Source organism: Euprymna scolopes, chromosome 34 (genome assembly GCF_053919585.1).
Source record: "Euprymna scolopes isolate OS-2025 chromosome 34, ASM5391958v1, whole genome shotgun sequence".
Lineage (NCBI taxonomy): Eukaryota > Metazoa > Mollusca > Cephalopoda > Sepiida > Sepiolidae > Euprymna > Euprymna scolopes.
The window spans coordinates 20,417,686-20,434,818 of record NC_136515.1 but is presented as its reverse complement, the minus strand read 5'-3'; the positions used below and the strand labels follow the sequence as shown (position 1 = coordinate 20,434,818).

The window sequence follows — 17,133 nt, the reverse complement described above, 5'->3', positions numbered from 1 at the left end:
CAGTTTCTGGGCCGCCTGTGTGCAGGTTTGCAGCTACAGCTCCCAGTGATTTCCACACCTGCTGCTTTGCCGCTCGCCCATCACCACAGGGCTTGGTGTTGACGCAATGTTTGACACCCTGACTTGCGCTGGATTTGGATTATAGTGAGGGGGACTTGCGCTGCATCGGCCTCACTCTCTCGTCCTGGCCCGCCCAATTCCAACGGCAAGACATAGTCGAGACGGCTGGGGACGAACAAGAGTGCAGGAGCTGCCGGAGGGAGGCAAGTATGCCATCCAACCGCCTAAGGGGCTCCACTCCATCGTTTCTGTCGGGGTTGCTCCCCTAGCCTTATCCATTTCCATGGCTCTCACAAGGTAGTGAGGCCATTTGACCCATGGCTGGGATAGGGATTGGTAATGTGTCAGGGCATGTCCACACGTCGGTGGGCCGTAGCACAGTCCCTCTGGGACTCCCTACTGTTCCGAGATCCTCTACTGATTCAGCCTGGAGTCGCATGACAACCAGTTACCGTGTGTGACCACGAGGAGGCACAGCAGAGGTCTTGATGATGGAGAGGCTGTGTACTGACAGGAGAAGACTTACGCACTCGGCTTCTCGTTTCGCGCAAGGCTAGCCAGTGGTGGTTGCTGAGAGCGAGATGGTGCGTAAGCCAAGACGCTACCTTATAGCTAACACACTTGCGCATCACATCACCCTGTGTGCATTACACACACACACACACACATACATATATATATATATATATATATATATATATATATATATATACACACACACACACACACAAGACGCCCCAAGATGGTCTCTACCTAAGCCAGGAATATTACATTTTCCAAACGCAAATAGGTCACAAATGTGAAAGTGAAACAAAATAAACTGTTTTTTGACTAATTTTCTGATTTAAAATACGGTTAGAAATAATGATTATCAAAAAATGACTCAGTCTAGAAGAATGTCATCTGAACTAATCGAAGAGAGAAAAGATTCAAGCATGAAGGCTGAATTTTGTGACCTTTCTAACATTGTAGTCATTTTCTTAAAAAAAATAAAAAGTAAAAAAATTACCTCCCTTTGCAAAACCTGACAGAGTGACTTCCCTTTCTTTTCCTCTGAAAATCCTGACTCACTAAGTTGATTGCTGCGAAGGATTGAATTATTTTAAGTAAAAATAATTTAATTTAGATAAAGATTATTTTCCAGAATGGTCTTCTTAACGTCTGTAAACGCCGTCAGGAATCGTGGCCCCGACAGATTCTGGAGAAAAGCGATGTATTTACGATTGGCATGGGTAAGTATTACTTAGTGCAAAAAATAAAAACGTGTTGTGCGTCGTGCGATGCTACTTCATTCATCATCATTATTATTATTAAAGATAAAAATATTTTTGTAGATTTTTAATTTTTAAAAAAATATTTTACTGTTGATTAAAAAACATAAAAGAATAATAAGAATGAAATGAAATAATAATATTAAAATTACTGAAAAGCTTTTTACCCCCCTGAAAACGTTTTCAGATATGTTCGAACCGGCGAATTTTCTTGCAATCTAAATTCGTTTTTAAATGAATAAAAAAAACGAAAAAACATTTTTTATTTTAATTTCCAAAAATCCGAAGCGATTGCTACCGATCAAGAACTTTATTTTCAGTTTGTTGAAACAATTATTTAAAATCTTTTACAAGAAGTGGGGTGGGGGGTATTTCGTAAGTCAACCGGTGTAAATATTCTTAAGTCCCTTCTAAAAATAATGCCCAAAGGTCATAAAGGAAACACGGGTTTGTCATTTAGGGCATTTTTTTAAAATTTTTTACTATAGACAACAAAGTAGGGTACAATTTTACATTAAGGCCCGTCTCACGTTCGTATACAACAATGTTTTTTTTTTTTGTAGATTTCGGTGTGCTAAAAATGAATCTGCAAACCGTTTCCGTCGCAAAAAAATAGTTAAAAAAAAAAATTACTTTCGAAAAGTGCGTAATCACTTTTCCATGTAAATTTAACTTAAAATGAGCACCCACTTTCTGGCCACCTGAGAGAGGGGGCATTTTTTGTGTTTATTGGCTAAAAAGTTTTTTTTCGATTTCTTTTTCTGTTTTCATCTTTCAATAAAGACACGAAGAAATTAAAAAATACAGAAAAATCGGTATTATTTTACTTTAAGGTTCGTCTCACATTCGTATAGAAAAAAAAAAGTTTTTGTTTTGTATTTTTCGGTGTGCTTTAAAAGAATATGGTAACCGTTTCCGTCGCAAATTTACCGTTTGTTTGGTATTAACCCCTGAACTCTGGGACTATTTTCCATTTCACAGCCTTCGTTTACGCTATGTGCGAGCATAAACGAAGGCTGTTAAATGTGCACTCGCGTACCAAACTGCCTTGTCACAGTGTAGTATTGGCGAAAAATTAAAATTAGATGAAAAACAAGTAGTTTTCCAAATATTAAACCATGTATTTTTCTATATGTTATCACGGGTGGCCATTTTGCACATGATCGATGCATGTGTGTTGAAAATGGCCACCTGTATAACATATAGAATTACAGAGGAAAATTAAACATTAATCAGACCCATTGTGTCGCGGCCATCTTACCTATTTCGAGGACAAGGAAGGGGACGTCAGGGGAGATAAACCCAATCACTGCTTAAAGTTTGTAAAAATTTTACGAGATTATTTTGAAACATGGGCAGAAAAAATACCTGCTTAAACATTTTAGTTTGTTGCACTGTTTAGTTTCTATGCCCCTTTTAAATCCCTTTTTCATTTTGTCGTTTGTTAATCACTTTTTCGTTTAAAGACACCTCCTTCTCGTCTACGAAAAGGCAAAATGACTGTTATCCGATCGATATCATTAAAATTTGATTTTCCTCTGTACAAAGAAAAAAAACCTATGGTACTTGTCAAATCTGTAGGGGACTAGGATATATAAATCCCAATCCTGTTACAAAAGAATAATGAAACGAATGGAATTGAAGGAAACAAAGACTCAATTGATGGATAAGATAAACGTCGTTTATTTACTGTTGAAAGAATGTTTTAGTTATAACATGTGTTCATGTCCGCGCGTGTGTAACCAATGTTCGTTGCGGTACTGGTATTGTAGAAAGAAAAGGAAATGTGTGTTCATCGCACTATTGTTTGTTCGTGCATGGGAAGAGAAGTGAGTGCAGTAGTGGAAATTGGAATGATAGTCCAGCGTGTAGACAAAGACAAAGAATGGAGAGTTGACGTCAGTTAGCAGTCAGCTATGCGAAGGTGTTCTCGGGGACCAGTAGTAGATAGAGAGATGAAGAGTGAGAATGTGTACATACGGTCTGTTAGCTTTTTGCCCCAGCTAGAGAGACGGAAAACTGATGCTAGACCCGTGCACCAAAGCAATGGGGAGAGAAGCCTCCTTTGTCCTAGTCGACAATCTTCCTAAAGCTACTGATTCAAAAAAATTATTCGGTTTGCAAACCTAAATTGCTTAAGAAGTAGATAAGTTCTGCCTATTGCCAAACTTTCAGTCTGTCTTTGTCTATTAGTCAGGTGAAGAGGTGTGGCCACAGGAACTTGACAAAGATATCCAGTGCTTGGCCTTGTTTCCTGACTAGGGCAATGAATGCTGTCGCTAGCTTCTGTCTCAATCTATTCCTCTAAAACTGGGTATCTTGGGAGTGCTTGCTTGCCACATATGTTCATGCGATTAGTTTGGGCTACTCTTGTCTGACAGGTTTGAGAGTACTGATTTGACAGTGTCTGGATGCCGTTTCCTGGCTGACATTACAGGAGTCCTAACTCTTAAGTAGCACTAAGAGTGGCCGCTCTAACATCAGTCTTATAATATCGAGATGGTTTTAGTGCCATGTCATGCATGGAAAGAGATCCTACACTCATCTCTGGTGGGCTTTCCCAAGGCCACAATCCTGTATAAACAGGTTAATCACCACCAACTGACACAAAAATTGCAACATTTTTTTTTTTTTATGGTTTTATGCCAGGTTGGAAGGATGCAATGTCCTAAGGTTTACCTGCAGAAGGCATCCAATGCACGTGGACATTGCCAAGATGGCAACTGTGTGACAATATGAAAAATTCTCATCAGTCAAAGATGATGCGGATGAGGAAGTGCGAACAACTTTGAAAACAACATCATGACTTACCTGAATCGGGGTGGATAGAGCTAATCATAGATATGGGATAAGGAGTGATTCAGCATCACTGGCGGCCATTTCATATCAGGGCTCTACATTGCGAGTGATTTTTCAAAATGGCGACTAGAAATAATGAAATGCTTATCTTTTGGCGATTGCATTTCTTTCACTAACAATCTTCCAAGGCTCACTACTGAGTGAAAAATATCTTTGTTTTATTTAAAAAAAAAAAAAAAAAAGTTGAAAAGATATTTTTCATTCAGTAGTGAGCCTTGGAAGATTGTTAGTGAAAGAAATGCAATCGCCAAAAGATAAGCATTTCATTATTTCTAGTCGCCATTTTGAAAAATCACTCGCAATGTTTGTTTTATTTTATTTAAAAAAAAAAAAAGTTGAAAAGTTAAATTATTTAAACAATAAAAGTTTAATAGAACAATATACTCTTTTTTTTTTTAACGAAGGCTGTTTAAAAAACATTTAAAGAAATTAGAATGTTTATACCTTCAAGTATCAACATAAAATTTGTTGTATATTTAGAATTACACTTATTTAAAAAACACAAAAAAAATCTTTATGATGTACATACTCGTCACAGAACAAAGATGTCATATTCTAAAAATCATGTGGGTTTGGCTAATAACTTTTCTATTTGGCTAGCAAACAAAGATATTTAGTTGTCAAAGGTCAACTAAAGATAAGTTTGTCCATAGAGCCCCGCATATGAAAGATTGACCCTGAAAACATGGGTAAAAATGCAAGGTTTATCATGAAAACTGACCAAGTTAGTATTTTAAAACATAATGGAAAATTATTATGGAAATTTTAAACTTTCTCATGCTGAAATCTTGTCCAACTTTTAATATGAAGTAGACCCAACCTAAAAGCACAAAAAACAAATGTTGCAATTTTTTGTGGTGAGATACTTTGGCGTTATATTGACTAGCATAGTAGATGAAGATTTGGCTAATGGTCTACTTGTGTGTGCATGTTTACATATTCACTTCGTCCGACTCCTCTCACCCTAAAACTGAAACTATTAAATAAAATAACGACTCGAACAATGTGGTCAAACCAGACACACACTCGAGCAAAACCAATTCACCTCCTCCCTTGAGGCTCACATTCTCAAATATTTGTAGGCTTAGAACTAACCTAGACAATGATGAATCATTTCTTCTAGCAAACTCCCCGGATATCTTAGCATAAAGTGAAATTAACCTACACTACATCAATCCCCTTTAACCACTTAAACATGACCTCCCACTTTACCGTAAGGACTCTGACATATGCATGAACATGGAGTGTGTATTTGTAACGCCCTTATAGAATAATAGACAACGAAATAGTTTCATTCTGTATTCAAAAGCGACTTTATTTGTCATCTGTATCTGCGTATACAATAGAGAAACAAGTTAGTAGGAGAGTTCAGTGTTCATGCGCACTTGTATTTATAGTAGTCATAGAGTTTCTGATGTGGGAATGTAAATTAGATATCCGACAGATATAGGTCAGGCCTATTGAAAGAGAGAAAGAAAAGTGTTTAATGTGTTTACGTTTGTAGGAGCGTGCGCCCGATAGTAGAGATGGGACAAAGGGTTAGTGTCTTGTGTTAGGAAAGAGTATGTGTGTGAAGCACACGCGGAAGCAAGTTTTGATGATAGCCATGTTGGCTTGTTGTACTCACGTTAGGCCTGGGGCCAAAGACCCAAGGGAATGTCTGCTGCCAGCGAAAGCCAGGGAGAACAAGAGTAAGAGGGAGAGCATTCTCAGTTTTACCGTTTATACACTCGGTCACGTGATTGAGAGCTGGCTTGTGATTGGACAAACTACGGAGAAAATGGATTTCAAATCTCGAACTGCGAGAATTAGCTCCTGCCTGTGATTGTAGCAAGTTTTGACTACAACACTCTCCCATTGATTAGAAAATTTAAACTTGAATCAGATAACCAGACCTTCATGTGTTTTAGACTAACTTTGCAACTTAACATTAGTTATTTTCTCTACTGTTTTCCCTTGACCCAGGACTGAACCCTAATAAACCACGCTTCTGACAGCATAGATGCAGCATTCTCTCTGGATGCTAGCATTGAAGTACATGTATTTGGTGATTTTAATACCCTCCACAGTAATTGATTTGGTTTCTCGAATAATACAGATATAGCTGGTAACAGCACACACAGTTTTTCTATATTCCATTCTCTGATACAGTGTCAGGTTACCGACTTGGCTCCCAGATTGTGAAGATCAGCAAGCCTCACTGCAAGACCTATTTCTGATCACATTTCCCGAGGATTACTTGACAAATGTTGATAGCCTTAACCTCAAGTTGAAGAGCCATTACTTAAAATGACAAAGTACTTCAGAAAAGCTGTTGGGAAGCCATCCAGGATCACATCAGAGATACCTCATGGAGTAGTATCTTTTCTTTTCCTGTTGAACAGTGTGCAAATGACGCTACTGAATGGTTCAATGCAGCAATTGAAGCACAGGAATTTTAAAGCAAGCTGTGCTGTCCCTAATTGTTCACTTCTACTTGTGCAGCTGCCGTTGCTCAAAGGCAGCATGCATTCTGCAGATTTATGTGAGATTCATCCAGTACAAATAGACAAAAGTATATAGAAGTTAGAAATAATTGTAAACGTGAAATAGCCGCAGCCAATCACCAGAAAATGCATTGAGTCGCAGACATTAGGAACTCGTGCTTTCTGGAAAATTTATAACTGGTAAATAGAGAATAATCAACAATTCACCCACTCTTCAACAACAATAAGGTCGTTTGCATCCGCATCTCAAAAGCATGGGCTGCATTGGATAAGCTGCAGTTAGTATGGACTTCAAGGCTAACTGATAAACTGAAAGGGCAATTCTTCAGGGCAGTGGTGGAGTCTATCCTTGTTTATGCTGCTATAACGTAGGCACTCACCAAAAGATTGGAAAGAAGGCTGGATGGCACATACACTTGTGTTCTATGAGCAGTGTTAAATATATCTTGGCAAGATCATCCCACGAAGCAGCAACTTTATGGCAACCTACCTGCCATATCTACTACCATCAGGGAGCGATTTGCCAGTCACTGCCATAGGAGCAAACAAGAGCTGGTGAGAAATGTATTGCTGTGAACTCCACGGCACAGGCACATGAGTATAGGACGACCTAGATCCACATACAACCAGCAAATTGCACATAATGCCAATTGTGATCCTGAAGATCTGAGGCAGCTGATGGAAGACAGAGAAATCTGGAGAGAGAGTCACATTGGTCCAGGCAAGGAGCCTGACCACATAGATAGCACGGTAACAGAGAAGGCTGACCTACTTGCCCTGCAGTTCTTTTCCAAGTCCACTTTAGACCCAACAAATCGCTCTCTCCTAAATTTCCATTTGTGGACAGAAGCCATACTTGATGATCTGAAAATCGCCCCTTCTCACGTTCATGATATTATAAAAAGTCTGCATACTTTGTAGGCATTTGAGCTTGATCTTATCTAGTGGATATCAAAGCATTGGTGGTGAAAAGATAGAAGTTTGTCTTTGGCATTTATACTTTAAAAAAATCCTGCATTGAAATAGCCTCTGTTCTCTTCAAACTCTACAACAAATACCTTACTGAATCCTTCTTCCCAAATTCCTTACCAAATCTTGCTTTTCTGACTGCTGGAAAATTGATTCTGTGATACCAGTATTCAAAAATTCTGATGAAAGAACTGACCCACTCCATTATCGCCCCATTAGCCTCCTTCTCTTTGAGTCGTTAATCAATTCAACACTAGTCCACCACTTCATAGATACTAAACTTCTTTACGACTGACAATATGGATTTAGGCAAGCTCATTCTACTGCAAATATCTTAAATGTATATACCACGCACTGGATAAGACAGGGGAGGCTAGGTCAGTAGCCTTTGACTGGGTTTGGGATGAATTTTTTTTTTTAATGAAAATTTAATCATACTGGATGAATACATAATATAATCAGATCTTTTTTAGACATGAGAAGATAGTCATATGTCAAAACAACATGATGTAAATGTGTGTGTGTTCGACATGGGTCAATCTTCGAACGTTTATTATTCGTGATCTTTATAAACAACTGCCTTCATAAAATGGTATATTTGCCAATGACACCATGCTCTATAGCAGACACAAGGAGAAAACGAATGAATACATATCTATAAGAAAATGACCAAAACCTTAGAGAATGACCTTCAGTCCGTAGTAGAATGGGGACTTAAATGGATGGTAACATTCAATGCTACTAAGACTGAGCTTCTTTCCTTTAACAATTACAAGAAACCTTTTCAACCATTGATGGTCATGGCTAATAATATGCGACCTGATACCATTCGTTCAAACTCCTTGGCTTAATATTCACAGTAAACATGAATTGGAACAAATACATTGAAGACATTGCCAAGGCTGCTGCAAAGAGGATGGGCTCTCTTTACTGTGCTAGAAAATTACTCACACCTGAGACTATCCTGTACCTCTACGAGGCCACCCATGCATGGAGTATTGTTGCCACATCTGGGCTGGTACTTCTACTGCTAGTCTCTCACAGGGTTAAAAAAGTTTACAACCTAATAGGTCCCACACTATCAACTAAACTCCAACCCCTGCTCCATCACCACAATCTTGCATCCCTGTACCTGTGCAATTTTCATTAAAATATCATATGAATTAATTTTCATAAGAATACGTTTATGACAGACTTTGTTAAATGCTTTGAATATATCAAGCAGTCGCACCCTATATTTACTATCTTTGTCCAGTATATGGTATATGCGTTCAAAGATGACCATTAGGACATTCGGAGTAGATCAGGCTTGCTTAAATCCATACTAATAGTTAGAAGTTTGGCATTTTTGGTTGCATTCATTGCATGAAACATGCAAAATCACGTATCTCTACAAAGTCAGCACTCGCCTACGCATGGAGTATTGGTGCCACATCTGGGCTGGTGCTTCTACCACTAGTCTCTCACTGGATTAAAAAAAATTTACAACCAAATAGCTGCCGCACTATCTACCAAACTCCAATCCCTGCCCCATCACTGCAATGTTACATCCCTGTACCTCTTTTACAAGTATTTTAAGGGAATGTGCTCTGACAAACTTGTAGCATTTATGTCCCCTTGATGTAAATACTCCTGACAAGTAGCAAAGTCCCACCCCTTAACTGTGAGCATCCCTAGATACCAGAAAGTCTTTTACGCTTGATAGTTTCTCCCTTTGAACTGCTAGGAATTCCCTCCCGGTTTCCTGCTTCTCTGGCTGTACTGACATTTAAAAGTTCAAGTATAATGTGAACAGATATCTTGCTGGTCAACTCCCTACATAGTGTCCCTGTAGAGATGGTTCCAAACAGTAGCCCTTATGTCCAAGTAGCACTGTGTCTCGTTTGGGATAAATAAATGAAAAAAAAAAAATATATATTAACTAAACAGAATGAAATATTTATGTTCATTGTTTGTTAAAAATGAAAATTCTTTGAGATGTTTAAAAAAAGATAAAAAAAAAACAAACTTTTTTTAGTTTATTTCTTACGATCAATAAAATCACAAAGGGATAAAAGTAACCAATTAAATCAGATCTTTTGGTTGTGGGAGGGTAATTGACCGTACGGATCCCCAAAAAGAGGAGTTTATGTCTTTTGATGCTCCTATTTATTTGCCTCCCTATGAGGGCAGAGTTAGACACGACGTTGGTTTTTAATGTGGGGAAAAATCCAGTTCTCCAAAAAGGGGCACTCTGGATAGGAACAGAAATAAAAATTGTCTTGGTCATGAAGAATTTCTCCTCCACTGAATGAGGACAGAAAAGGTGAAGATTAGCATCAGATCAGATACTACACTGTGATCCTGACTGAAGGCCAGATATTTTGTCTTTTGATGTTACACTGGTCATTTAATATTACATGACCTCAATTTTCTGAGGCCAGAAATTTGGGGCCTCTTTGATACACCAGTACCCCAGATTTGCAGCCTTTATAACCGTAAGCCATGCTATTTTTTTAAAACTGATTTTGTATATTCTAATTGTAGAATTCTAAGGTAATTTTGGACTTTGATAAAAAAAAAAATGGATTAAACCATGAGATTTTAATTTTCCTTCAACATACAACTAAAACTTTACAAATATAAAAAAAATGGTGAACATAAACTAAAGTTATAATAGAAAATAACATGTATCCAATACTTTTGCGTGTCACTGTATATTCAGTTTGTTGCTAAGGATGCTGGGAAAAATGCTCAGGTCTTTTAACCACTAGATCCAAATTTTACGAGTTTTATGCCAAATGAAATCTCCAGATCTAGCAGGAAAACCATTAAATTGTCAACACTGGATAAGCTGCTATCTTAACGTTATAATGTACCAATTCTTTGACTCTGATGTGGAGTCGAAGAATTAGTCCATCGTAACGCAAAAAAAAAACCCCCAAAAAATGAAAACAAAATCAAAATATGTTTTATTTATTTATTGGTAGACTATTATCCACACCTTCATTTGTTGTTGTTTCACAACGTTTCGGCCAACTATTCCTGTGGCCTTCGTCAGGTGGTAACCGCGACGGGATAGGAATGCTGAGTCTCTTAACTGTATCTTCAGTAATTACTGCCTTCCATAGTTGTTGTCATTTCACCAAGTTTTGGTCAGCTAATAGAAGATGAGGAAAACAGTCCGCAAATAAATAAACAAATAAATAAACAAATAAATAAACAAATAAATAAACAAATAAATAAATAAACAAATAAATAAACAAATAAATAAATAAATAAATAAACAAATAAATAAACAAATAAACAAATAAATAAACAAACAAATAAATAAATAAATAAACAAATAAACAAACAAATAAATAAACAAATAAACAAATAAATAAATAAATGAATAAACAAATAAATAAACAAATAAATAAACAAACAAATAAATAAACAAACAAATAAATAAATAAATAAACAAATAAACAAACAAATAAACAAACAAATAAACAAACAAATAAATAAACAAATAAATAAATAAATAAACAAATAAATAAACAAATAAGTAAACAAACAAATAAATTAATAAACAAATAAATAAACAAATAAACCAACAAACAAATAAATAAACAAACAAATAAATAAACAAATAAATAAATGAATAAACAAATAAATAAACAAATAAACAAACAAATAAATAAACAAATAAACAAAAAAATAAACAAATAAACAAATAAATAAACAAATAAATAAACAAATAAACAAACAAATAAATAAACAATAAATAAACAAATAAATAAACAAATAAACAAACAAATAAATAAACAAATAAACAAACAAATAAATAAACAAATAAACAAACAAATAAATAAATAAGTAAACAAACAAATAATAAAACAAATAAACAAACAAATAAATAAACAAATAAACAAACAAATAAATAAACAAATAAATAGATAAATAAATAAACAAATAAATAAACAAGTAATAAATAAACAAACAAACAAATAAATAAAAAATAAACAAATAATAAACAAACAAATAAACAAATAAATAAACAGAAAATAAACAAACAAATAAATAAAAAAAAAACAAATAAATAAACAAATTACTCATGTGGAAAGAATTCCAATAATTAAAGATAATATAAATCAAAATAATTTACTTGTTTTGTGTCTGATTTATTTTTGAATAAATGTTTTTTCTTTCTTTTTCATTCCAGCACTATTATGGCCGCAAAAGGAACTGTTTTTCAATTGCTGTACGGTATGTGCATAGAGCTCTTCGATATTCAACTTGGTCTCGGGCGCTCCGAAGACAAAATGCAAGAGAGGTAATATTGCTGTTCTTCAAAAACAAAATATAATGATTAATATTGTAAACTAGCTGAAGTACCTGCTTAAACAGGATAAAATATTATAACCAGAGTAAATATTTATTTCTCCAAAAAATAAAATTTTTAATTAAAAAAATTTGGCAAAAGGCTGAAACGAGGGGGTGGAGCATTCCTTAGGAACTAATGCTAAGTATGATAATCTAGCTCATTCCTACATTCACTCTTCTTTTACCAAAATACCACATTCATATTGTACGTCCTTCGCCATATATATCGTTCTTTAAATTACCATAAATTGTATTGTTGTTGACCTACTTAAAGCCCACATTTTTGACAATGTGCAATGGGGGGGTCAGGAAAATAAAATTTTCTTTACAAAGATAAACATGAAATATACAATGAAAAAAAAACAATAAAACAAAACGTCATTACTAAACTATGTCGGATTTACTGATTTACCAGTCGAAAAGGTGATGCAGACCAACATGCTTATTAATCTCTTATGAAAATTAAAAAAAGTGAACTACATCTCTGGCAAATCGAATGTCACCTAATTGGTAATTGGACAAGGAGTTAAAAAAAGTAAAATTTGAGGTAAAAACAACTATTTCGAGGTTGTGAATTCAGTCGAATGTTTTGAAAGGAGTCAGTCTGAGTGAATTCGTAAGAATCTTTGGCGTTTGATTTTTTTGAATATCTAACGAAAACCTAAACGTGTAGTCCATAAATGTAGATTCCATGAACAAAGTTTCTTTCTTAGAACTGCACGCCTGTGGAGCTCTCTTCCATTTGCCTGCTTTCCAGCTGACTGCAATATGGTGGTTTTCAAGTCCAATGTAAACAAGTTCTTGATGAGCCGTTCTCTTAAGTAATCCAATTTACCAAATTTCCACAGTTAATGATTACTATGATATTGCCCCCTTGACTACCATACACTCATTAACCCTCATCCTCGAGTGGCCTCCGGGTCTTGATAAGAGGTGCCTTCTTTGTAAAAAAAAAATCGATAGTCTGAATATAGGAAGACTTTAAAATAAGGATTTGAAGTGTGAAGCCATTGGCGTCCCCCTTTTGTCAACTGCTACCCCACGGCTATTCTACTCATCTCCGTTTCTTCTGGCAATGTTGTCTCTTAAATTAGTGATTGCCAAGGGTGCGGGCACTGGTTTACAGGTATAAAAATAAAATAGTACAACAGAAACTCACAAAAGAAAACAAATTCTGACACTTTGTATGTAGATCAGTTGTACTGTATGTGTGAGAGGGCTGTGATACTATCGTAGAAAACGGTCGTCCAAATGCTAACGTCCACATCTTAGTTGCCTGTTAAAGCCATCACTGTTAATCAGTTTACCAATTAATCTTCTCATCTGCTAAAACTGCCCGATCTTGTCTTCGAGGTACCTCTAAGCCATCAATCCTCATCAGCTCGTGCAAACTCAAAACTGTCCAGAAACTTACCCTGACTCCTAAATTAATTGACTCTGGATCGGAAATCCTAAAAATTTTGTCTTTGTCTCGAAGTGACTGATGACCGGAAATAACTTGTCCTCTTGGCAATTCCCCAGCTGATTAACTATCCTATTTCTGATTGCTTTTGTGCACCTTGGTGAAACACTTCCCAATATAGTTCTGGGTCATTTACTTCCAACAACTTTTTCTCTCATTTTTTTATGAATCACTTCCTAACACTCTGTGGGGCTCGCCTATAGTATTACAAGAGTCAGAATTTTTAGAATTCTCGCAGTCTGAGTTGGATATTATACCGTCCAACTTTGCAAGCTTGGTTATAACTATAAATATAAGAATAATGTCTATTAGATGTCTTTATATACTTTTGCTAAATCAAATAGGAATCTTTTTTTTTTTCTATTACGTTAAATAATGACTATTTGGCACTTGTACAGTTTAATCAAGGCATTAAAAAATGAAAATATTGAAAAAAAAAGGTTATATTGTATGTATCCATTTTGAACTGAAGATCTCTGGAAATAAAGCGCCGACACTCCCTCCCCATCTTTAATACTAGCTTTTCTTCCTAAAAATCGAACCTTTTGCTTGGTATCATAACAAATTGTTTTGTTTTTTTTGCTGTAAAAAAAAAACAAAAAAAAAAAAAACTACTTGATGAAAAGTGAAATTTTTTTCCGGAGAACTTCATTCCATAATGGATACGTACAATATAAACTTTTTTTGCTATTTTCGTTTTTAATGTCTGGATTAAACTGTACAAGTACCAACTATTTTATTAATTTAAAAAAAAAAAAAAAATTTAAAAATAAAATATCTGGAAGTAATCAATATTTGGGTACTTTTCCGCAATTATCCTTATATAAAAGAAAATCTGTGTGATATACATATCTGTGATGAAATTCCAACATATATAAATGATCATATTCCAACAATTATGTAAATGATCAAGTTGTTTTATTTTTCTAAAGAAAGTCATGTTTAAGCAATTAATGGGAACTTTTAGACAACATAAATCTTACAAGTTTAAATTATCTCCCTTTGTTTTATTTATTTATTTTTTTTTCAAGATTATTTTAAAAATTGCAAACAAGATGGCTGCTCTCCTATTACTCATAAAGTTTGACTTTCTTCTTTAAAAATAAAAATACTTGATCAATTTATGTGATTTTTGGAATATATTTTTGTTTCGTCATACAAATTTAAAAATTTTCGTTTTCTGATATAAGGGAATTCTGGACAAGGACCAATATTTGATTAGTAATTTACTAAGTTAAATTGAGTTTATGAATATGCCCAACATTATTATCCAGCAAAGCATTACCAAAGCATCTGTATTTTTTTCATTTATTCCATTTTCACCCCAAACAAGGCACAATGCCACTTTGGTGTAGGGGCTACTATCGATGACATAAGTTACAGGGATACTATGTAGGGAGTTGAGCAGCGAAATGTCTGTTCACATTACACTTGAACTTGTGCATGTCAGTACAGTTGGGAACATAGGAACCCGGAAGAGAGTTCCAAGTCTAGCAGTTCTGGGGAAGAAACTATTCGAGTAGAAGGCTTTCTGACATCTAAGGCTCTCTACTGTGTAGGGGTGGGATTTTGCTGCTTGTCGGTATTTATGTTGAAGGAATACAAATGCTTGTAGTTCGTCAGGGCATTCACTATTAAAATACTTGTAGAACAGGCAGAGGAATGCGACATTTCGATGATGGGACAGAGGTTAAAGCCTTGTTGACAGTTTAGGACCTATCAGGTTGGCGACTCTCTTTTGAACACTGTCTATAGACTAGTAGCAGATGCACCAGCCCAAATGTGACAACAGTACTCCACACATGGGTGAATGATGGCCTTGTAGAGATATAGGATACTTTCAGGTGTAAGTATTTTTCTAGCACAGTAGAGAGAGCACCTTCTCGCATCGGCTTTGTATCTGTTCCAGTTCATATTCCCTGATCTGTATGCAGTGTAATAAATAATGCATGGAAGTAAAACCTAGCCAGTGAGGGTTGAAGACCTGCATTGCATGGAGAGAAATCATAAGCGTGAAGTTACACATTGTGTACCCACTTGACTATGATCGTCTTCTTCGTTGTGCTGGGGTAAAGTTGCTCGTAAATCCATCTGGTAAGTACTGCAATGAAGGATTTACATCCCAAGCAAAAAAACTTTCATCCAATTTATAAACAATAAAAATATTTATTAGTTTGGATAAATGGTACTCGTTTCACCAAGGTTAAATGGCAGACTTGCACATCTTTGCTTGACTAGACCGACACACCTGAGTACCATTACAACATCTCTTAATGAGAGCCCCAAGGGACCCAGCCTGGTTGGAGAGGCACACCCACATGAACTGGATCAGGAAACTCTACCCTCTACTAACTGCCTGCTCTCCAATGTTCAACTTCAACTTCCACATTTCTCCTCCTCCAAGGTTTCTTGCCTGATTCTGGCCTTTTGTTGGTGGTCATTATTCAGCCTCCCAGAGTAGACATTCACTAAAGATAACATTCAACTTATCTTCGGACATTGTTTCTCTCAGAGTTAATCCCTGTGAGACTGAGGCCCTTGCTTTTTGTTGCATATTAGCACTCCTAATTAAGCAAGAAGATTATTATTGTTATTGTGTAATTGAATTAGCATTTGCTTTAAAGAGAAAAATGCAATTCAAGGACAAATATGGTTAAATGATGTTTTAGGAATTTAACTTGACTGGATTCTATAAACTGTAACAAGAAGGAATTTTAAATAAATAAAAACAAATATATTTTCAGAAAAAGGCATGTCAGTTTTCAAAACTTGCACAAACAATAATTTAAAAATAGGTCTGATCTCTAGAGTCTGATAGAGAGATCACTTAAGACGACATGGATCTTAGGAGAGAGCTTGAAAAGACACGTATCAGTTAGTCAAGAGTTGGGAGACAATCAAAGAAATCAGATGAAAGTCGGGGAAAAGACACTGTGGAAGCCGGTGAAGTCAAGATCAAAATCTGAAGTCAAAATATTGTAATCTCTGAAATGTTGACATGGTGTGTGAATAAATGTTATACGAAAGATACTTTTGTGTGGTGTCATCTTTCAAAGAAACAGGTATGTGAATTCGTCCTGGTTGTTACTGTCAGGTTAAATGTTTATCAAACTCTTTACAGCCTCTGTCCATTATATAGATTGTTGCTATTATACACATTCCTCTTCTTCACCAAAGAATGTCTAACTCTTCATTAATCGAACATTGTCTCTTCTTGTCGTGTGAAGTCTCCTCATGTACAAGTATTTGTTTTCCCCTCAAAATAAAATGTCGATATCAAAATAACATGTCGATATGTCCACGTCATCATTACAGTCCAGTTCAAGCAAAACATTGTTCGTTGTAAAAGTTATATACACCCTGTCTGTCAGTTTATATACACCAACACTTATTCATCGATAAATTTGATACCCCGCTATCCAACATTTTTGTAAACAAAGAGAATATCTCTTGGGTGGTTTGACTCTGGTCAGAGATATTTTCAGCTCTCTGCACCCTCCCGCTTATCATTGCAACATCCGCTGTTGATATGCACTAGCAAAATATGCTGCACAGCACATGTTCACATAAGAATGATGAATATGTAATGGTCAGTTGGTCAGTTGGTCAGTTGTAAAGACGGTCTTAGATTTGATGACCTGGCCAATCAATATAGGGAGAAAATGTGTGCAAAATATGT

The 17,133-nt window shown here is 35.6% G+C and overlaps 1 protein-coding gene across 2 annotated transcripts in view; it reads left to right on the top strand.

Moving 5' to 3' along the window:
- Nucleotides 1-1,077: 1,077 nt before the first annotated feature.
- LOC145259116 (large ribosomal subunit protein bL20m-like) overlaps nucleotides 1,078-17,133 on the top strand; it is a 53,203-nt gene continuing 37,147 nt past the window's right edge. Inside the window, exons 1-2 of one of the 2 annotated variants that reach the window (XM_080116786.1) lie at nucleotides 1,078-1,292; nucleotides 11,832-11,942. In XM_080116786.1, coding sequence (XP_079972912.1) covers nucleotides 1,206-1,292; nucleotides 11,832-11,942 — 198 coding nt within the window. In that variant the 5' untranslated portion in view covers nucleotides 1,078-1,205. The remainder of the gene's footprint in view (nucleotides 1,293-11,831; nucleotides 11,943-17,133) is intronic. The other variant, XM_080116785.1, reaches the window with a different exon arrangement.